The sequence below is a fragment of the Dipodomys spectabilis genome, unplaced genomic scaffold, assembly GCF_019054845.1.
Source record: "Dipodomys spectabilis isolate Male_0828 unplaced genomic scaffold, ASM1905484v1 ptg000112l, whole genome shotgun sequence".
In the NCBI taxonomy this organism is placed as follows: Eukaryota; Metazoa; Chordata; class Mammalia; order Rodentia; family Heteromyidae; genus Dipodomys; species Dipodomys spectabilis.
Genome location: NW_024870789.1, coordinates 3,589,319 through 3,612,344, shown reverse-complemented (window position 1 = coordinate 3,612,344; position 23,026 = coordinate 3,589,319). Strand labels below are relative to the sequence as shown.

General features: G+C 46.0%; 1 protein-coding gene across 4 annotated transcripts in view; it reads left to right on the top strand.

The window, feature by feature from the left end:
- Nucleotides 1–5,195: 5,195 nt before the first annotated feature.
- The window catches only part of Auts2 (activator of transcription and developmental regulator AUTS2), an 834,018-nt gene continuing 816,187 nt past the window's right edge, over nucleotides 5,196–23,026 (top strand). For all 4 annotated transcript variants that reach the window (XM_042688154.1, XM_042688153.1, XM_042688152.1 and 1 more), the window contains exon 1: nucleotides 5,196–5,714. In XM_042688154.1, the coding sequence (XP_042544088.1) occupies nucleotides 5,406–5,714 (309 nt within the window). In that variant the 5' untranslated portion in view covers nucleotides 5,196–5,405. The remainder of the gene's footprint in view (nucleotides 5,715–23,026) is intronic.

Below are 23,026 nucleotides of genomic sequence, written 5' to 3'. Positions count from 1 at the left end.
CAAATATTATATACCAGCATGTAATATCAAGAATGATAGGCTAATAATTGCTGTGTTGGCAGAGAGCAAGACAGAGGGATATAAAAATTTAGCAATTTGGAAAACCTGGTACAAAATATAGCTTTCACCAGTGGAAGAAGGCTCAACGTTCACTTTGGCTGATGTTTAAGCTATAGTCAGGACTGAATGGGCAAAAGGTCATCTGGGTATAAATCACAGATTCGCATAAAAGATGGCACAACTCATGCAGAGACTCTTACTGCTTGGGTATTTTATTCCTGGGCACAGATGTAAGTTTTTCCTTTTGTGGATTCTAGAATCACTGAGAGCGTTTCCTACCAAATGACCAACTGCTTTGGGAAATATTTCTTAAGCTTTACTCATGAGCAGGTGCAATGTCTTGCACAAAGACTTCCCCTAAGTGTTTGCTGATGTGAGTGCTGAGTTCATTTATAATGCCCATGTGGAGTTTACGTGTTATCTTTCATTTCACCCAGATAGAAATCTGAGGGTAAAGAATGCTGTAGAATGCTCCATTGTACTTACCATGTGTGGGGGGGAAAAAAAGCAATCCAACTTTTTTCCTACTGAGCATTTGAATGAAAAAAAATGAGGTATTATATAAACGCTTAAGTAGATTTAACTATTATTGGGTGTTGCCTTGTTTGTACTTTGTTTATTGGGGTACTGGGTTTGAAATGGTAGGCAGGCAGTTTACCATTTGAGTCATGCCCCCAGCTATGATTTTGTACTTCGTATGTGTAAGTGGAGTCTGACAATACTTTCATGTGTCTCTCAACTTTCATTTGGCATGTTTGTGAGGTTTGCCCTGGCTATCGTATTTGAAAGTAGATTGCTCATTCTTAATGGCGTTGACTGCATTCTGTTTCAGGAATGTACCACCAATTATCCACTTTGCTGTGGTAGAACATTTGGAACATTTCCAGCTTGGGAGTTATTATGAATAGTGTTGCACTGAGCAGTTTAATATGTTTTCTGGCATGCATCTGATACTGGTATATATTTCTGAGTGGAATTGCTGGGCTAGAGGGTTTTTATATGTGTAACTTTAATAGACACTGCTAAATAGTTTTCAAAAAATGTTCTTCTAAATTCAATTAATCCTTCCAAAGATGGTATTTCAGCACAAGTTATTCAAAGAAGTATTAAGGTCCCTCAGACCAGGTCCATTTTGTCACTAAATTGTTATATACCCTGGACAAAAAAGAAGTCTCAGGTTACTCAGCCATAAAATCGGCACGGGAAGCCAGGCACCAGTGGCTCATCCCTGTAACCCTAGCTATACTCAGGAGTCTAAGATGTGAGGATCACAGTTTGAAACCAGCCTCAGTAGGAAAGTCTGTGAGATTCTTATCTCCAGCAAAAAGCCACAGTGTGGCTCAAGTGGTAGAGCACTAGCCTTGAGCAGAGTAGCAAAGGGACAGCTTAAACCTGAGTGTAAATCCTAGGACTGATACACATGTATGTGCACAGATATGTGAACATGCGTGCGCGTGTACACACACATACACAAAATCAGCACAGGATCCTAAGACCTTCCTAAACATTTATGAGAATTAATTGAGATATTATTTTAATGCATTTGCAACAGTGGCTGGCCCACAGTAATTGCTTAGCCTATTTTACAGCATCATTAATCATTCATTAGCGATTGGAACAAGCAAAATGGTGAATATGAGTAATATAATCCACAAACAAATTTAATTCTCTGATGGAAGAAAACTATGAAACTCTGACCCCAAAGCATTTACCAATTCCAGAGAGTACTACACTTCGACCCAGAAAAAAAAAATCATTTAAACATTATCCCAAAATGCATTTGCAAATTACTCTTGCCAGAGGCAAGGTTCTTGGATGCAGTCTATTAGGATCCATTTTTCCCCCTACTAGATATTACTCTTTTAAGACAGGACTGCCAAGGGCTACGCTGGGAAGTCACTAATATAATACTTTTTTAAAACATTATTATTATATTTGCCAATTTTACACCTTCAACCAAAGCCCCAAAGTTGTTGAAAGGGGACTACAATTGCAATGTTAGTTCTGAGTTTTCCTAGAATCTTGTCAGCCCAGAAGCGAATTCCACATTTCTGAAAAACCCTAAAAGTAAGCCCAGGCCCTTGGTTAAAATGACCAAGAACTTGCCTTTATTTTGTGTGACGATGAGCTTGACACCAGCATGCGTTTCAAGCCCCCAGAACAACACTCTAGAAAATGGGGTACACTCAGTACTGAGGGATTGTTTACCCAATTGCTCTGGAGCCAGCAGCAGTCAGCTTAGGTAAGCTATTCTGGATGACAGTGGCACAGTGTTCCTAATAAATTGAATCACATGGCCATACATCACTCACTAGTCTCAAGAAATAAAGCACACAACCCCTGTTGGAAAAGATGTCATCTTTTGTTAGGAGCACTGGAGGGGGGTGGGGTGGGGTGGGCTCATGCCTGGAATCCAAGCTACTCAGGAGGTTGAGATCGGAGCACCAAAGTTGGAAGCCACACTGGGCAGAAAACTCCGGGAAAATCGATCCTCAATTAACCAGCAAGAAAACTAAGATGTCATCTTTTGGGAATACCGGAGGTAGACCCGAAAGGGAACTTTGGGAACAGTTAATTGAACTTCTTGCTTTACATGATGAGAAAACTAGTCCTTGGAAGGCGCTGCCTGAGGTCCAGTGGGTGCTCCCAGCTTGTCTCCCCCATTCTCAGCCCGACTTCTGGAGCCCTGCTTCCTCCCCCCACCCCTGCCCCACTCCTTCTGCCTCCCAGATTTCAGCAATATCCAGAAATGGGGACGCAGGAGTGTGCCTAAAACATGGGAGAGAGCAACCACTAAATCAGGATCTGTTGAGACCAGAGAGACCTGCCAGGAACACCTCGTCAGTCTGGGAGACTTCTGAATTTCTAGCACCTACAGGAGTGGTTAAGTAAGCTCTAATCATTATTAAATTGGGGGGGGGGGGGAACCAATCAGCCAATCTTGGGAATGTCAGTTTTCTCTCCCACCTCTTCCAGGACTAATGACACGTGTAGGTGTGGGCTTTAAAGAGGAGATAAACCGTCGACAAAGCCTTGTAACACGGAGCCTGGCTCTTCCTAATTAATAAATGTCAGTTTTTTTTTTCTTTATTCTTCACCTAAAGTGCGGGATTCGAGGGGCGCGGGGGGAGGTGCCCTCGTGTCGCCAAGCCTGCAACGAAGCGCTGCCGAGGGAGGCGTTCGGGGTCCCGAGGAAGCGGGGGTCCGAGCGGCTGCGAAGGGAGGCTGTCGGGGTCCCGGTGCGCGCGGATCCGTTCCAGTGTCCCGCACAACGCGCGCGGCCACGCTGACCCCCCGAGGCCGGGCGCTTCTGCTGATGGGTTCTGGTTGCAGTCAGCCCTTTCACGCAACTTTTTACAGCGTCAGCTCCCCTGTCGAGGGAGGCGGGGCAGGGTGGGGCGCGCAGGGGAGCCCCGGGTGGGTTGCGCGTCCCGGGCCACCGGGCTGGACGGGTCCCGCCCCGTCGTTCCTGGCGGCTGCCCGGGTTCAAGGGCGCTTCTGGGCTGGCGGGACCGCCGGGGAGCTGGGGCGGCATCCTGGGGAGCAGCCGCTCGGGCGCGGGGTGATGCGGCCACACGCCACTAGGACCACGTGGGAGAAAAAAGTTTGCAAACTCTGCCCGTCGGCCTGGACGGCGCAAAGGCCCGCGCTTGCGCCCCGCGCCCCTGTGCTGGGGTCTCCAGACGCGCCCCTCTCGGGGGTGCGGGGGAGGCTGCCCCGCCGACCCTGCCCTGCCCCCAGCTCCTCCGGTCTCCCGTGAGGTACGCTTTGGAGCCTCGGGCGCGCTCAGGCCCGGGACGGAGAAGCAAGTGTCCCGGGGAAGGTGCGGACCGGGTAACGGGCGCGCGCCGCGGGGGGGGGGCGCCACGCACGAGTCCCGCGGGCCACCTGCGGGATCGCGGGCCGTCTCCACCTTCACGCGTCAACTCCTCCCCGCGCCGGGAGAGCCCCCCGGCCGGCGGCGCCCCCCTCCGCCCGCCCCCGAGTGCGCAGGCCCGGCCGCGCTAGCGCGCATGCCCCGGGCTCGCGAGCGCGGCCGGCCCCCAGCCTTTCGCTTTTCTACTCACTCTACAACTGGGGAGGGGGCGGGGAGGAGGGAGCGCGAGCGCCCACGTGACCCGGCCGGCCCGAGGCCGCGCGCGCCGCGCTGGGGGGATAAGCGCGTGCGCGGAGGGGGGCGTGCGTGCGGGAGCGCGCCCGCGGGCTCGGGGCGAGTGCGCGCAGGAGCTCGGAGCAAGGAGCGAGCGAGCGAGCGAACGGGCTCGGGGCGGGCGCGGCGCGGCGCCGCGGCGAGGCTGAGGCGAGGCTGAGGCGGGCGGCGGCGGTGGGCCGGCCGCGGAGGGGGCGGAGCGCGAGCTGCGCGAGGCGGGCGGAGGATGGGGCCGTGCCCGGGCTCCCGCTGCAGCCGCCCGGGGACCCTCCGTGAGCCCTCCGGCTCGGGGCTGTCGAGGTGGCGGCGGCGGCGGCAGCGTTAGCGGCGGTCAGCGCGGAGCAGAGCGGACCGGACGGCGGCCGCATCTCCCCCGGCGGGGCGGCGAGGACGCCCCGGGGGTTCGGGCGGCGGAGCTCTCCTCCCGCGTCCGCCCTCGACGGGCTGGCTCGCCCCTGCCGTCGCGCTCAGCATTGTTTGTGTTCCCCCGCGGAGCGACCTCTTCCCCGGGAGCGGGCGAGGGCGGCGGCCCCGCACCCCCGAGCCCGCCCGGCCGCCGGGGCCCGGGATGCGCCCCGCCCGGGGGCCCGGCCCTCTCCCGCGGCCCCCCGGCCTCGGCCTCCGCGGGATGCGATTCTGCACAATTCGGGAGCCGGGCCGCGAGTTTCCTGGGCGGCGGGCGTGAGAGGCGGCGGCCGGGGGTGAAGTTCACCGCCCCCCACTTTCCGGCGACCTCCGGGGGCCCCGGCCCCGCTCCGGAGAGGGGGGGGGCAGCGTTTTGCTCGGGGCGCGGGGCGGGCGCCCGAGCCTCCCGGGCTTCGGATCAAAGCATTCCGCTATTCTGATTTATCGCCTGCCGGCTGAGTTGTTCCTTCTCTCCGCGAAGGAGCCCGGTGTGTTCAGCCATTACTTCGCGCGGCGCCGCTCCCGGCGTCCCCGACCCGGCGCTCGCGGCGCCCGCACTTGGGCTCCGCGCCCGCCGCCCCTTCCCCCTCTCTTTCTCCTCTCTTTCTTCCCTCCTCCGGCCGCCGTCTCCCCGCGCCCGGCCGGGCGGGGGGCGCTGGGCAGGCCGCCCGCCGGAGGGCGAGGGCTCGGTGTCAATTTTTCCCCCCGGTTTTTTTTTTTTTTGTGTGTGTGTGTGTGTGTGGCCGCGGCGGGCGGGCGGCCAGCGGGGACACCCCAGCGAGGGACAGCCATGGATGGCCCGACTCGGGGCCATGGACTCCGCAAAAAGCGGCGGTCGCGATCGCAGCGAGACCGGGAGAGGCGCTCCCGGGGCGGACTGGGGGGCGGCGCGGCCGGCGCTGGCGGGGCCGGCCGGACCCGGGCGCCCTCGCTCGCCTCCTCGTCGGGCTCCGACAAGGAAGACAATGGAAAGCCCCCGTCCTCCGCCCCGTCCCGGCCCAGACCCCCGCGGAGGAAGCGGAGGGAGTCCACCTCGGCCGAAGAGGACATCATTGATGGATTTGCCATGACCAGCTTTGTCACTTTTGAAGCGCTGGAGGTAAGGGGGAACCCCCTGCCCGCCCTCCCTGCCCTCCCCGCCCCCCGCCTCCCCTCCACGCACGACCCCGCTCCGCCGTGCCCTGCGCCCCATCCTCCCTCGCCGCCGCGCGCGGGGCCGTCTGTCTTGTCTGTGTGTCTGTCTCGGCTGAGGTCTTATTGTTGGAGGGGAGCTGGGGGCGCGGGCAGGCAGGCGGCAGGAGGGACTCGCCGAGCCGTGCCTGGTCGCTGGCCTCTCCCCGCGCCCCTTCCGAGCACCCCTTCCGCAGCAGATGGGCAGAAAAAGGGGTTCGGGCATCACAACAATGCGCCCCCCTCTCCGGCGAGAGCTCTGCCCCCTACTCCTTCCTCCTCTCCCTCCCCAATCATGGCTTCTTCGCTGGTGGAAGTCTCTTTGCTGGTTTGGGGCGCTTGTGGACGGATCTGTGTGTGCTTTCTCCCGAGCCATATGTCCCTGTGTGTCTGGCTAGTAGATACCTTGCCTCGGTGTCCTGGGGACCAGAGGCTGATGGGGTTTGGTGGTTTCTTTGACCCACCCCCACCCCCACCTTTTTTTTTTTTTTTTGGTGAATCTGGGGAAGGGGGCGTTTTCTCTTGGTTGGGAGAAAGGAGGGAGGAGGGGAGAGAAGACGAAAGGATGGAATATTTTTCTGCGTGGGGCTCTAATGCAGAAAGGGTTAATTATATTATCTATATCTATATATACATATGCACGTGTGTGTGTGTGTGTGTGTGTGTGTGTGTGCAGGAACAATTTAGTTGAAGGACAGAAAAAGGGACACCAGGGAGGATTGGTGGGAGGAAAGAAAATCCTAGCTGGAAGCTGAAGGGCTTGTCACCAATTGTCCCTTTCCCCTTTCTTGTGTGTGCGCGCTCTCTCTATTTCTCTCTCTCTCTCTCTCTCTCTCTCTCTCTCTCTCTCTCTCTCTCTCTCTCTGTGTGTGTGTAAGTGATAGGCTTTGTGTGTATATGTGTGTCTTTATTGCTCAGGCACCTGCAGGCAGCTTTGATTTTAAAATGCACATTTTCCTGCCTGCTAAGAGGCTCCTAGGTGGGTGGGTGGGTGGAGGCTGTTGGGAGGAGGGAAGCAGAAGGAGACAGTCCAGTGGTCACAGGAAACTATCTTTGCTGAACATATCTGATTTGATTCTGGCATTGGTCATTGGCCTCCATAAATTTAGCTGCCTTCTTTCTTACCCCTACTGCTTCCCCACCCCCAGCACACACCACCACCAACACCACCACAACAGGAAGGCCTTGAGATTCTTTAGAGTGGGTCCAGCTTTCTTAGGCACAGAACCAAAAGAGGAATTGGTCTATAGCCTGTCCTACACTTGATGTGATGGTTTGAGGTTCCTGAATGAAACTTTTCCCTTTTGGCTTATTTAATTTTTTTTTTTTTTTTTTTTTTTGCTGTTACTATGGCATTGTTTCAGATGTGCAAGCTTTGTTAATGAAAGCTGAACTTGCACATACAGTGACTGCACAGGCTTAGGTTACTGCTTCTGTGTCTGTGTTTGGGTGTCAGGCTTAAATATTTGGAAAGAGGCTCTTCTGTGAACTGCTTTTGGCTGTGGTGATGGAATGAATGGTGGTGGGTGGTGACCAGTGATTGGGAGAAAGGGAGGGTGATGGTGGTGGTTGGTAAGAAATTTCCATTAGTGGTTGAGTTACCCTTGGGTTCTAGCATGGTGATGACTGGCTAAAATGAAGAGGGTTGAGGCTTAACCACTTAGGAGGATTCTAAATAAAGCTTTAGCTCTGTCAAGGTAGATGGGTTTAGGGAACTGTGACCTCTTCCTCTGTCTTTCTCTCTTGCTTTAAAATAGGATCGAAATGGCAGCATGAATTGTAAGTGAAAACATGGCCTAGAATTTGGGGCACTGTTGCTATCTGTGATTGGCTTAGGAAAGTACTTGAAAGAGTTGGTTACAAGTGGTTGTGTTTCCTGTGTGCTTGTCTTCTGTGCTTGGTGGCCCACTGAGCAAGAGGGGCCTCTGGATTCCTGTGGTTGGTTCTGAACTCTAGGCAGAGATTGATATAACTTCATGCAATTTAAAAACTATCTTGTGTAACTAGATGAGTAGGCTTGTGATTTTCTTACAGCTTCACATTTGACTTTTGGGAGAAGATGTGTCCATTCTTTGTTTTGAGCTTAAAAACTTTTAATTTTTACAAAAATCAAATTCAAAATGTATCATTACTGCCATTTCTTCCCTTGCTCGAATTTTTTTTTCTACTACTTTTCTACATTCAAGACCCAGGTTACTTGGTTAGCTGACAGCTATCCTGCCTTCATATCTAAATGTCATGCCATGTCTCTGTGTGGTCTGATTTTAAAAAATTATTTTATAGAAAATGTAAGTATATCCAAAACGTAGACAAACTGTATTGAACCTCAGTATACCTAACACCCAGGCTCGACCACTGTCAACCTACATCTTGTTTCTCTTCTATTTTCATTTTCCCTTTCATGTCTACTATAATGTCACCTGCTAATATTTACATATAAATTTTTTCATTATAATGCTCAAAACCTCCAACCCCTCCAGAGACCATTCTCTTTTCCACATGGACAACAGTTTCCTAATATGACAGTGTTCACATCTTCAGAAGCCCACATTTTGAGGAAACTTGTGAACAAATCAATTTTCATATTGAAAACACATCAGGGGAATCAAAAAATCATACCCGTCAGGTTCCTTGATAAGAGGCTGTTTGTTATCATGTGGTTTTGACATTGGATGGACAGAACATATGTGGGATGTATATAGTGTATAGTGATCATTAAGGCAAAACCTCTTATGATACCCCTGTACCCAGTTGGAAAGATTTACTGAATTATCATCAAGAATTATTAGGAAACAGGCAGCTAAATAATAAGCCTGCATAGAGATGTGTGTTGAGTATGTTTGTAAATGTTAAGAATCATTTACAGATGCTAAGAGTTACCTTGAGTATATGCATTTTTGTGCTTTGTGTTTAGAAATAAAAATAATTGCCACTGTATAGCATCAAGGTTGCTGCTGGTATGATAGGAGGAGAAACCAGAAACACTGGCTTTCCCCGTGAGGCTTATCGCTATTCCAGTGTAGAGTAGTAGCTAGTAGACCTTGGACCAGCATGCTTTGGGAGTTACTAGACATATTTACCCCCATGATTTTATCCAGTCTGGGTACCTGAATTGGGGCTTTCTTCCAAGAAAGAGGCTCCTAACTTCTAATGAACTATGTTACTATACAAATGTCAGTCCAGCTCTAGTTTCATAGATACTGGAGTAAAAGTAGTAACTGTGTCTAATAAGAGCCTGCATTTTAAAATGTGGGTTATTTTCCACTGTTGTTGGATTTTTGTTTAAGATGATGGAAGCTTTGAGGGCATTCTGGCAGGTCCTACACTTCATAGGCTGTGGAACTGGCTGAGATAGTTTCCTATTCTACAGGGACACTTATCTTGAGTAATTGTGCCCTGAAGTTCAAGTGTGTGATTATGGAGAGTCTCATGATAGAAGATAAGAGGGTAGGTGAGGAGGCTAAAGTTGAATGAGGTGTTCTTTTCATTATGGAATTGAGAAGCAGAATTACCATGGATGTAGTATTGTGCATTTGTATAATCTTTCAATGACAGGATGAGAGCAAATACCGCCCTTCCCCCCAAATCATGTATAGTTAAAGACAAACAAACACACACCAATGTGGCTTCTAGCAAGCAAAGTATAAACGGGGACTGTTGGAATTTTAGTACCATCTGTATATCCTGAGGTACCAGATAATGTGCCATTCTGGTTCTTGAGTTTCTGTTTCTGTTAGGAAGCCATGTGAGTGTTCAAGGGTGCAAATCCCTCCTACCCCCCCTCCCCCCAATTCATAATGCTGTTATGCATTGGTTCCTGGGGGATCTTCCTTTAGTGCAGAACACTAAGGGAAGTGGAGATGGAATTGGTGAGATTAACACACATGAAGTTACTTCTGGTAGAGGGTCAGAATGAGACTCTCATGTGGTCTTATTTCTTTACTCCTTCAGGGCTTACCCATGCATCACTAGATGTAAGTAGGTTGTACGAAATCTGATGTGCTGTTAGTATGCCATGTTAGTAGACTCTAATAAGTAGACAGTACAAAATCTGATAAACTGATGCATGCCATGTTAGTAGGCTCAAATAATTGATGATGTCCAGATCTCACTTATCACTTGTTTGAAAACCAACATTTATCATGTTCCTTGTATCAATCAGCAAATATTGATGGAGTGCTTAGTATGTGCAAGGCCCCAGGACAGAGAAATGTAAAATATATGTAGCATGTGAACAGTTGCTAAATCCAGCACCTGTAAAATAAATCTGAGACAGACATTTGAATATCTGATAATAGCCAAGTGCATCAAGCAGTCAGAGAGGGTGGTGAGCTCTAGGCAGTGTTGGATGGCTCCAGAGGGTAGGCTAGGTAGGATTGGGAGACACAGAGTACATTCTAAAGGAATATTGAAGAAGGCAAAGGTACAAGACCAGTGAGAAGGTGTTATGTGATTAGGATTTGGGGGCAGGAAAGGGCTGGTAGAAATGAATACCGAAGTAGGTAATTCATCCCTATTAGAGGATCAGGAGGGCTGTAGATACCTGTGGACCAGGCTTGTTCCTTCTAACAAATTATGTGACCTTCCTTGGGCAATTGTTCTCTGGAAACATCATTGGTAGAGAAATTTAGACTAGTTTAGAGCAGATGTTTTCAAGCTGGAAGGGGATGAGCTTTGCAGGATGTGCATGGGTTGTGTTCCACACCAAAATAGAGTGATCTACCCTCAAATAGAGTTTGGAGCTCAATGGGTTAGACAACTGTCTCTTTCTGCCAGAATTAAAGTCTCTATTACGTTAATGGAAATTGTGGATATCAGAAAAGGCAGTTTAGTTGTCACAGGGCACTTGTCAGCATTGCATTCAGAATCCACTGTGGAAAACGCTGCCCAGGATTTCACACAGGTCACTGCAGGTCTGACCCTTGGTGGTCTCCAAGCAAGACCAGGGTGAGTGGTCTGATAGTAGATGACTTGCTGTCCTGGGGATGCTATTGCTTACGTGTGAGAGGTACCGAGCCAGGGAGATTAGTCCTTGGCTTTTCCTCCCCTCTTCCTCTGCCTGGTGTCAGCCTTTTAGCTGATTATTGTCAGTAACCCCACCATGAAGTGAGTACTGGTGCAGCTGATGCTATGAATTGCTCTTTTCATTGTAAAGGGAGCCCGCTCTGAAGCCATCACACTGCCCTCCAGCCAACATCATTTTTCCTCTGTTGGTCCTTTCTTTATGTATTACTGCCTTTTTATTTTAACAACCTGGAAGAGAAGGTTGAATGAGAGAGAAAGGAGGTTGACATTGATGTTAAAACAAAGGTTTCAGATTAGCCACCATTTGCCTCTTGTGTCCCAACTGTTAATTAACAGAGTCAGAACTCCTAGAGAAGTTGGGGAGCTGGGTCTTGGTTCCATGTTTCATTTTTCTGACTTAGAAAGTTTGGTGGTAACTGTCCAGTCCACTGGCCAGCTCCAGCATTTCAGTTCTGAAAGCGAGCATACTTTAGGACCTGAGGACCTGGTTAAGGACGAGCAAGTTTGGAAATAAAGGGAGAGGGTGAATATGTATGTGTGGCAGTCTGATTTTAGGGTCCAGTTGCGTTTCCCATCCATCTGTTGCCTGCTTTCCTATCTCCTGCTCTCTTCCCTTACTGAGGTTGAGATAACAAAATTACAAATGCAGACAATAAGAAGTAATGGATTATGGAAATTATGGAGGCAGTCTGGAATCTTTACATTTGTAAACTTTAATGACTTAACAATTCGTTATAGGGTCTCTGATACCAGCTTTGTGGGAGAATTATCTGCCAGTTTTCTGAGTTACATATATCTCATCTTTTTTATTTCTCAGATCCTCTCTGAATTTCAGTTCGGCTTTGTCTGAACTAACATTAGCTATACAAACACTATTAAAAGACTTCCATTTTGGCTTCATGGTGGCATACCACCTTAGTACCTTCATCCTGAAATACCTGTATGCAGTAGAATTAGACTTATGGAGGAGAAGGAAATGGAGACTGGCTAATGCAGGTTGGCAGAGAATCTTCCCACCATAAGTTCTCTGTAGTTCTGTGTGAATACTACCTGAGGTACCTGCAAAGACTGACTCTTGATTGTATGGGTGAAGGAATCTGAGAATTTTGAGAATTAGTCACTTCCAGTACTTTGCCAAATTGCTCTAAGTATGAGGATTCCATTTTCCTTGCTATCCACATACCTACCCCTCCCCCACATTGAGGCACACAGCCAACCTCATTGTAGCCTTCTGTAAAATTTCTGCTTACAATGATATTTTATAAACTTAAAACAAGAAATTAAGAGATAATAGTTCACTATTGCAGTTATCTCAAGTATTATAGCAATAGATTTTTTGCTTGTAGGTCTCTGTTCAATTATACTGCTGGCTGAGTGTCTTTCAATGAATAGTTTTTCATAGTTAATAACTTTCAAGAGTAAAATGCTAAGAAAGTGAAGCTGTGGATAAATGCAGTTGTTAGGCATTAGATTTCTCCCCTTAAAGTCCAGTGATTTCCACCCATTTGTTCTGTACACAGTCAGTTGGTAGAAATAACAAAGGTCCTGGATTGTGCTTTTCTCAGTGACAATTTTACATGGTTTAAATGAAATGGACTTCCATTGGGGCAAAGGGAAACAGGGCATTTGCTGTCATTGTCATTGCATGCTGTTTTTTACTCCTCCTGTGTTTGCTATGGTAGTCACTTTTCAGTTACTTGTGAGAATTACAGTTTTGAGATTAATGTGCATATGGAGAATTATCCTAAAATTGAGACCTAGCCTTTCCCAGAGCAGCTTGTCCATTCATTTTCCTCCAGTCATGGGTGGTATGGTCAAGTGGACCAGGTGCTTTCTAAGTCACCTCCACGAGATTTAGGCACAGCTGCAGTCTTTAGTGATGCGTTTCTCTCTCAGCTGGCAAATGAAAACAGAGCTCTGAGGGGTTAATTGACATGCTGCATATCACACTGGGAGCCACAGGCTCTGATTTACCCAATGATATGAGGAGTCGTGTGTTTCCCCTTAGTACTGGGAAGTCCCAAGGATTGGAGGAAGTTTTTTTCAAAATAAATGCTAAAAATAAGATTGACTACCCATGGTTGTAAAAGGTTCCCACACTAATGTCCTGTTAGTATCTTTACAAGCAGTCTTCTTCCACTCCACACTGTTCCTAGGAGTGGAGGGAAGTGCATTGGCCCTTTCCTGTAGATACATCCTCCTGCCCACCTTTCTGTACTGAAGATGTAATTTAAAATAGGGTGCTAATAGGAGGGCTTTTCCTTCTTGAATGTCAAGTGGAAAGATAACGTAACATTTGGATATAAGATGATGTTACTGTGGCCCACTTCAAAATTTAGACATTTGTTGGGGATGAGGAGGATTAAAATATTTTCTTCAGGGTAGCAGTCTTGGGAAACTGAACAACTTAACAACATTGACCTTATAACTTGAAAAAACAAGGAACTTTGGAGAGTGTTTGAGTGGAAGGCTCAACTAAACTCAAGAAAGATTCAAAATATTAAATCCACATGACGTGCTGGCTAAGGCATCTTGTCTGTTTATTGCTGAACCAGAAAATTTATAACAACTGTTTGTCATGTGTATATATTTATAGCCATTCATATAATGAAAAGAAGTTTTTATGGGATTGTAATAACATATCAAGATGGATGTAATTAAAACAGAAGCAGATTGACACCCTGAATTAAATGCAAACCATAAACCAGGATACCTGAGCATTGTGCCTTACATATTTGCTACAGGGGGCAGTCAGCCAAATATGCAAATAAAAAGACATTGATGAATCTCTCTCTCTCTTTCTGTGTGTGCATGTGTGTGTGTATATGCATGTGTATGTGTATGTGTATGAGTGTGTGTTTGCTGAGAACCCAACTATTCTATTAATCTTTTATCAGGCATTGTTTAGATTTGCAGCTGCAATGGATTGTATAATTTGACAGACCAAATAGTTTAGGACAAGAAAGTAGGACATAATAAGAGGAAGACATGATTGATATGCTGCCCTATAAATAACACATGGACTGACAAAGGGGCTGAGTAATCTTCAGATCTGTGCTTAATGTCATTAACGGACATGTTAAACCAAGATGTTTTTGTTGAACTTCAACTGGAGAGGTTCTGCCTCTTCCATTTACAATGTAGATCTATCTCTAATTATACTCTGGACTATATGTTGGCAAAATTGGTGTAAATCAAATTTTTGTAAATTGAATAAAAATGTGCTATGGGAATCTTGCTGTGAGAGGTATGTCTGAGTCCTTTTAACCGAGGGGAGCACTCCCCTTCTGCAGGGAAGCTGGAAGTTTGGTGGATCTCTTCAGATGGACACTGCTTTCTGGAGACACATTTCATGTGCTCCCCATGCTCCTTGAAGCATGGATTGTGATAGTTAAATTTTTTGTGTGGAGTTTCATACCTCTTGGTCTTGGGCAGTGATTCTAGGAGTAATTGGTGGTGATTAGAATATGCCCACATTGCTCCACAGTTCAGAGCTTGGTTTTCAAGTGCCTGCTATGGAGGGTAGGAGGCTATATGGAATGTGATTTCTCTATCCGTACGGTTGTAGAGTCCAGGCATGTCACAACTACTTCAGAGTTATGATTGCAGAGACACTCTGGCTATAACTTTTCTATATGACGGTTCAGCTTTAAAATTGTGAAGATGCCAAGTGCAGGGCTGTACTGTTATTAGGGAAGTCAGTGATATCTGTTACATCTTGTTAACCAGGGAGGAAAATGCTTTAATCAAAACATCTCAACTGATGGAATATCCTGTGCTTCAGTTTTGGAAATGGCCTTAACAGAAGAAGCTGGCCTGTCTACTCCCCAAGCCTAGAGACTTGAGAGTGTTTTACTTTTATCAGATTGCTTTAATATTGTGTGTTGAAAGTAGATGTTTTCAGAGTAGTATGAGCCACAGTGAAGTTTTTGTTTTTGTCCTCCCTCTTAACTCCCATAGAACATGAGGCCCCCAGAGGGAGTTTTTATTTCCTGATGGGAGCCTGAGGATCTGCAAATGATAATTGCAGGTGAGAGGCTAGGGATGATTCAGCCTGTGCAGTGGGAGGTGCCATTCTACACCTAAATGTTAAAGCCTGCAGTATTAAGACAATTGTGCTGTTCAGAAATGTTTTGCTAATTTAATATAGAAATGGACCAAATTGCCCCAGGTTGCCTTCAGTTGAAGGACTAGAACTTTGGAAATACTGAACTGTAATGTGATTCCAGAAATAGTCCCTGTGCTTCAAAGTAGTCCTCTGTAATACCTGAAACTACCAAGACTTATCTGTTTAGCTCAGCATATTGACCCACTTCTGCTTCCCTTGAACACTTGTTTTCAATTGGAAAATATTTTGGCAGTGTGGCTTTTCCTTTTGAGTCATTCAAACTTCAAAAACTAGCTAGTGAAATAATCTTTTTCTTCTGTATTTCAAACCCCCAATTTTAACTGCAGCCCTTACCTGTTTCCAGTCACAGATTATTAATAGTAATGGTGTTAATAATAGTATATTATCGATTATCTTCATGCTGGGATATAGGCTTATGTCTTGGCTTTGGGCACATTGATTTCATCTTTTTGAAATGATTTCCCCATGCATTGAGATTTTGAAGCCATCCTACAAGTGTTTTTGAAGTGTTGACCACAGTGTGATGGGCTTCATGTTTTCTTTGGGAGCTGTGTGTAGTTCAAATGCTGTTATTATTTTTTTTCTTGGTCTGTTATGTGTGCTATAATGGTTTACTGTGTGTCACTGGGGAGTTATGACGGGAGCCTTGGACAGGAGATAGCCATTCTTCTCCCTCTGTTTCTAACGTATTGTTTTATTTCCTAGCAATCTCTGTCTTTAGCCTGTGCACCCTGTCTTTGTGTGTCCTTCAGAGGCTACTGGGGGAGGGGGTCTTAGAATTGCTTTTCCTTTGCTCAGTAATCCTTGCAGAGGAGACATTCAGTCAGTGCTTGTGGACTGTTGACCTGTATATATATGTACAGGGTTGATATCTCCATTGTTTTTGGAAACTAAAACTCACAGAGATTCTCACTTTGCTCAGAAATGTAGTAGTTCTGACTGACTCTAAAGCTTAGGTCCCTCACTCCTCTTTTTAATACAGATTGACTTTCTAAGAGTCTCAGCTGGGCTCATTTTTCTTATTGTTTACAAAGGATTTTATAGAAGTTAGAAGAAAGTACCTTATCACATTTGGGGATGTTTTCTCTCCCACCTTGCCCTGTTTTAACTTTTTGATGTTTCAAGGGATCAAATTCAGGGTTACCTGCTAGATATGCTAGGCAGGTGTTTTAACCTTTCAAACTATTTTCTAGGTAGCATTGTGCAGTAGATTTTTTTTTCTACCTTTCCAAAGGTAAGAGGTGAGGTTCTTGAAATTGAGTGCCAGTCCCTGTTAAAAACACTGGCAACTTCTTCCTTCACTGGGTTCCTCAAGCTGCCCCTGTGATAACAGGAAGCAGTTGGGAGAAGGGAATGGCAGTTCAAGTCACCAGGCATATAAGCATACATTCTGCTCTGGGTTCCTGTCTGCTTGCAACTATTTTAGAAACTAATATTCCTCTTGGAATTCTGTTTGGAATTCTTATTACTAGTACTGTGCTTAAATTTTTTTTCTTTAACTAACTGATGTTAGTATTATCCCCACCTTTGGTTCTTACTCTACCCAGACCTGAGCTCCTTGCTTCCTGGTGAAAGACCACATTAAGAATTGCCCTTTCGGGCTGGGAAGGTGGCTCAGTGGTAGAGTGCTTGCCTTGCAAACCTGAGGCCCTGGGTTGGATTCCTCAGCACCACATAAGCAAAATGAAAAAAGCCACAAGTGGCCCTGGGCCCCCTAGCCTCAGGGGACAGCACCCAGGCCCAGAGTTCAGGCCCCACGACCAGACCTCCCCCCCCCCCAAAAAAAAAAAAAAAAGAATTGCCTTTTGCTGTTTTAGACTATTTCTTGAAGATGTGGGTGACAAATAGTTCATTATTTGCCAGTCTTTGTTTCCTGTCATTATTCTAAGCACATTTGCAAATTGTTTACTCCTCCATTCTCCATTCTGCCCAGTGGAGGAAGTTTATGCTACTAAGACTATGCTAATGAGTATGGCTGTTGGATTTGCTTCTTATGGAAATCCTAGTGACTGCTTTCCCACTGGGCTGAGTTGGGCTCCCTCACTCTTCTTTGGGACTTTTGGTTTTAGGCTTGACTATTGGCCATCAGTTAGGAAGTAGGTAGGAGAGGACAGGAGGTAGTGGAAAGCTCACTCCATTCCATGCCCTTTGCTGCATTGGAATTTTCAAGACTCCTAGGGGAACTTGAAGATGACCAGTTAAACATTCCCCCAAGGCTGTTTCTCTCTTAGAAGAAAGGTGGGGTTTCATCTGGGAACTGTGGTGCTTTAACAGCAGTCTTGTCTCTCAGTCAAGCTGCCTTCAGGAGCAGTTGTCCTTTGCACATGCAGAATGGAAATGCAGGAGAGTTCTGTCTTCACCCATTTTAATTTCAAGGGAGATCCAAGAAAAGGCATGTCCTTTGGTATGTAACTATAATCATAAAATTCACTATAATGGCAACTACACCATTAAGTCCGGGGTTTTAAAAGGTAATTTCTGATGCTTTAAGTTTTTGTATGTGTGAAATAGGAATTTTGTGTTAGCTCTAGAGCCAGACTCAGGTTTTGAACTGTGAGGAAGGAACTTCTCCTCTTGTCTTTCATTACAGTTTGTAATAATATCTCCTGTGATACTTTCACAGTGAAGGAAACAGTGTGGTTGGGCTGCCAGAGATGGCACCACTTTCTCCCCGGACAGTGGGTGCTTTCTATTTACTGTTTACAGATGAACAATATGTGAACATTCTTGGTGTAGGTTTCTACATCTGCTGTCCATATTTCACCTGTGCTTACTTCCTTTAGCATAGTATACCTGGGATTAGGGACAGAGAAATATGTACAGTCAGCCTGATTTGAAATTGCACTGTTGAAATACAGCCCATATGGCCATTGTAAAATGGTTAGCACTGCATGTAATTGCCTTCCCAATCATGTGCTTTGTCATTATTTCCATCTTCCAAGAAGCGCTCCCGCAGCACACTGACAGCAAAGGCGTCATTAGAAAACATATGGACATGCAAAGGCATTAAATTGTCTTTAGTTTAAGGATTAGATTACAGGCTTAGAGGATGGGTCACCATGCTTTTAATGGATGACTCTTGCTTACTTCAGCACTGCTAGACTGGATGACAGAGCTTTTTGTAAAGGTCTTATTGACTCCTTTGCTAAGTATATTTCCTGTCTTCCCTTCAGTTGTGGGAAGGTTGGTTAGCAGTGCCCAAATTCTGTCATGATATTGCAGCTAATAGGTTTCTCAGGAGTGTTTTAACTATTTGTGTATGATTTTCTGGAAGACTTCTTCAATCTCTTCTGTCCTGAGTGAGCCCAAAGCAGGCCAGCCCAGGCATGATTTTATTTGAGGGTAGATCTTTTAGGCAGAATCAGGAGCTCTGAGGTGGCTGCCAAATTTTGGAATATATGTCCTCCATTGTATAGCTTCTGGCTCCATGTGGGTCCCAGGGCCACCACCCTTCTTGTTTCCTCTTTTAGAAGTGAGACTTCTGTAGGCCCTAGAGACACTAGGACCTTGTGACAGTACATGCAAAGATACACCTTGCCCTCTGGTTGAAGATGTCCTGAGATGCAGCATTTCTGGGGTGCAGTATGTTTTGATTTTCAGGGTCATAGCAGTGTTCATCAGATCTCATGTCTCCTTTAGATAGGGCAGACTTGATGGGGATCTGAGGACTCCCTGTCACTGACAAGGGACTTTGGGGTGATTTGGGGTGGCTTGGGGCACACTGAGGAGAGTTTCTGACTTTATTTAAGTGAAGTCCATCTTTACCTGTGAGATAAACTAGGGTCAGATTCTTTTGGGAAAGGAAAAGGTGTCTGGATTCGAGTTTAACTGTGCCAGGCATACACAGTTCCAGGTAGTGAGACATTGTAGTGAGAAATAGAGGTCCACTCTAATAGGGTTTATTGTTTGGCAGGAGATAGGGCATGTTGTGATAATAAGCAAGGCTGTAACATGTTGGATGGTGCTGGCTTTCACAAGCAAGGCTTCCAAGGAGCTGGTACTGGAACAGAAACCTGAAGGAGATGAGGGAAACAGGGAAGAGGAAGCATATGAGGGCTTTAAGGAGGAGTGGCTTGGTGTGCAACTGTAGGGACCATCTGTGAGTCTATGGGGACAACCAGCCTGGGCCAACATAGATAGGATCCAGTGGGCATGACCAACCTGGGCCTAGATGGGGTTGGGGTCAGCAAAGACAGTAAGAAAGTTAAAAATAACTGAAAACACTGTCTAATGCTGCACTGTCCAAACAAAGAGGTCTTTTTGTTTTTGTTTTTTAGTTTCCTTAAAGTCACATAGCTGGCATTGAAGAAGATGTGATCTAGAACCTACATCTCTCTATATTATCTGTGGCAGCTGCCCATTTTGCCACTCCTCCAGACAGTGGGAGGAGGCCTGGACATCCTTTGGGCAAGACTTGTGTCTTGTTTCCTGATTAAGGATATAGCTTTTCCATAGGATAGATTATACAGAATTCCAGTGCCCAGTCACCACAAATTGGGAAGTAGCTTTGATCTTCAGTGTCTGGATCTACCACCATTTGCATAAATAGCATCAGCTAACAGTTTACATTTATCTCACCTTTATCAAGGACTTTCCATTTATGACATTTCTTATACTCAGGGATTTACATGTGTTATCACCTGTGATCCTCACATCACCCCCTCAAAGTAATTACTTTAGAGAGAACTGAGGTACAGAGATGGAAGTAACTTGACCATAGTTGTGTAGGTGGAACCCATACCATCTGAGTCCAGGGCCTGCAGTGTCTCCAAGAAGGAGAAGGGGGCTGGGCCTATCTAAATGAGTTTTCACTTGAATATCTTTTCCATTTTTAGGTGGTTCTAGAGCAGAGCCCTATAGTAACACCAGCTTGTCTCACCATCATGTTTGGCTAAATGGAAGATTTCATAGCCTGTCTGGTCAGGCCTGGTTTCTTTGCTGCTATTAGGTAGGCTGCTGCTTAAGCCGACAGCATTCAGTCTCTTTGCATTTATGACTAGAACATATTTCAGGACTGGGACTGTGAAGCAGGTTCCTAGATGCTGGTAAGCATTTTCAGGTCCAGATGCCACCAGAGCCTGTAATACATAGGAATGCCAAACCATCTTTAGTCCTGCTGCTTTTGAGGGCCAGTATGCTCTGAGCTTGCATTAAAATGTATTTGTATAAAATGCATGTATATGAATATGTATGTCTATAAAATATGTGTATGGAACGGTATAAAGCACACATATCTAATGTACCTACCTCTGGTTAACAAACATCATTGTTTTTTTAAAAAATTGTAGGTTATTTTTAACTTGTGCTGTCTGAGGAGTGAGCATCCCTGCTATGTGATAGAATGCTCTGGGGAGCTCTGTTACAATATCCAAGGGGGATGGAGGAAACTCCCTCTCCTCATCAGAACATCTAAACGCTCCCCTGGGCATTGTGAGGTCAGTGTTTCTTTTATAGCTTCTCAGATACTCCTGCCTTTCATCATTTCATTTTCTGTTGCATCTCCCCACTCCCCTACTCCTGGTTGGGTAAGTACTGAGATTTGAGCTTACTTGATAGGCAAATCCACTAGTACTTGATCCATGACCCCAGTCCTTATAATTCTAGTGTGTTTTTTAGATAGGGTCTCTCACTTTTGCTCATACTGACTTCAAACATTGATCCCTTACCATTTCCTCCTGATGGGATTATAGGCCTGGACTACTATTAGGTAGTTGTTCATATTTCAGGATTGTGAGAAGTCCTGGGCAGCTCTTCTCCTGATTAGATCTTTCCTCTCCTATTGCCTTGAGACAAGCTAGAGATGCATTCATATATTTATTTGCTTGAAAATATCAGGTACTTAAGGACCAGATGTGAGGCTTTGGAGAGAGGACTAAGAACTTTACAAATGTTTGTGGCTACTTACTGCCTGTTGAAAGTGTTGGGGCAAGTGAGAACTGGAGAGTTACTTCAGCTGTCAGTGGGGACATAGAGTCGTACACTTCCACAGGAAAGCTCTGTGCTGTGAGGTGGTGGTTGAGGGTCACGGCTTCATCAGTAAACTGTGTAGAAGATATGCCCTGCCACCAGAAGAGTCAGTCTTCCGTGGATACACCAGTTGCTGAGACTGGTGTCTTTCCGAATTGCCACCTAGAATGGATTATGTAGGTCCTAATTATCCCCTTTGGTCCCCAGCTCCCTGTAGTGTCCTTTTCCCCTTCTATTGCTCATGCTTTAACTTTCTTCTTTATGCCAGGTATTCTTGTAGGCACTGGAGGGAAAGCAACCAGCTAAACACAGCCCAGGTCTTGAGGGATATTGTTTTGGGGATTTGGGGAGTGAGGTTACACTCTGGTGTCTGGTTGTTTAGTGTCGCTCAGGAAAAGGTATAAGGGAACTGTGATCCTCCCGTTGAAAAGCTCTGGGGGACCATTTGGTAGGTAGAAGTATTTCTGCCTAATGGCTTAAATTATATATTTCCCCTTGAAGATTTGGATCACAGTCGTGGGGCTTGAACTGGGCCTGGGCACTATCCCTCTCAATTTAGCTCAAGGCTAGTGCTCTACCACTTAAGCCATAGTACCCCTTCCTGTTTTCTGGTGGTTTATTGGAGATAAGAGTCTCATGGACTTTACTGCCTGGGTTGGCTTTGAACTGTGATCCTCAGTTCTCAGCCTCCTGAGTAGCTAGGATTACAGACATGAACTACCACGGCCAGCCATAGAAGCTTTCTTGAATGTATTTCTTCAAGAGAAGTTTTGTGCTGAGACCTTTAGTGACTTTCAGAATTGGTTGATTACTTCGTTAGCAGCTTGACATGAAGAAAATGATTGTCAGCTCAAGTTCAAGATTAGGGAAGATGCTGTAGACATAATGACTCTTGGTTCTCTTTCTCCCTGAGGTAGACTCTCCAGTCCATCAGTGTGCTTTTGTAAATTCCAAAAAGAGGAGGGTGGGAAAGGAAGGTTTCTTTGGCTTTCAGATGACTCCTATTGGGGAAGATGATGTGGGACTGAAGCTTCTCTGTGTGTGGTCTTCCCTGGAGCCAGTAGGATTGGGTATGGATAAACACCACTAGACTCTTGAATAAGGAAAAGATGGAGGGGTTATAGTTGGAGTTAGTCAATAAGATGGGTCTTGAGAAGAAAATGGAAAGTTTGAGGGGAAAAAAGGTACTGAAACTAGTTTTAACACTCTTGGGGTTTAACAGAAGATGTGTTGATAGGATTTTCAACAAAGAGGAAAACCAAATACCAGCTCCTATAGAACTCTTTATACCCGTGCGTTCTTAAAAAGAATAATCTAGGATTATTAAAATGCAAAGATACCTTATTTTATCAGCTTTTGGATTCTGTTTTTTTTTTTTTTTGCCAGTCCTGGTGCTTGAACTCAGGACCTGGGCACTGTCCCTGAGCTTCATTTGCTCAAGGCTAGCACTGGTACCTCTTGAGCCATAGCACCACTTCCAACTTTTTCTGTTTATGTGGTACTGAGGAATTGAACCCAGGGCTTCATGCATGCCAGGCAAGCACTCTACCACTCGGCCACATTCCCAGCCAGCTTTTGGATTCTTTACATAGGTTCTGACAAGGGTATGGGAAGGCAAGTGGGAATTACACATTGCTTTTTTGTTTTTAGCTTTTTTTTTTTGCTTTTGCTATTGAAGGGCATACGCTCCCTGCTTTTCTAATTTAGGCTGTCCTGATGGGCATAGAAATCTGTGGCTACTGAGGGCTGTGTTGCAGAGGGATAGATCTAATACCTGTGTAACTGCCTGAATCAACAGGTTTGGGAATTAGGGCAGGACTCCTGGGCCCACAATGGAAGACAGAGTTCATGTAGAGAGACACAAGATCTCTTTGTTTTTACTTTGACTGGAAAGGACAGGACATAAAAGTTCTCAGTTGTCCAGTTTGTCTCAGCTATCAGCCCAGCTTGGATGCACCGAAGACAGTAGCTAGCATTTACATAGTACGGGTATTATAATTACTAAAATCAGCTCCCTTGTCCTCAGAGAGAGTACTCTTGCATCCCATTATATAGGAGCATTTATGCCTGAACACTTATGACTTCAGAGCCAGACCTGAACCATGGCATAATGGGATTAA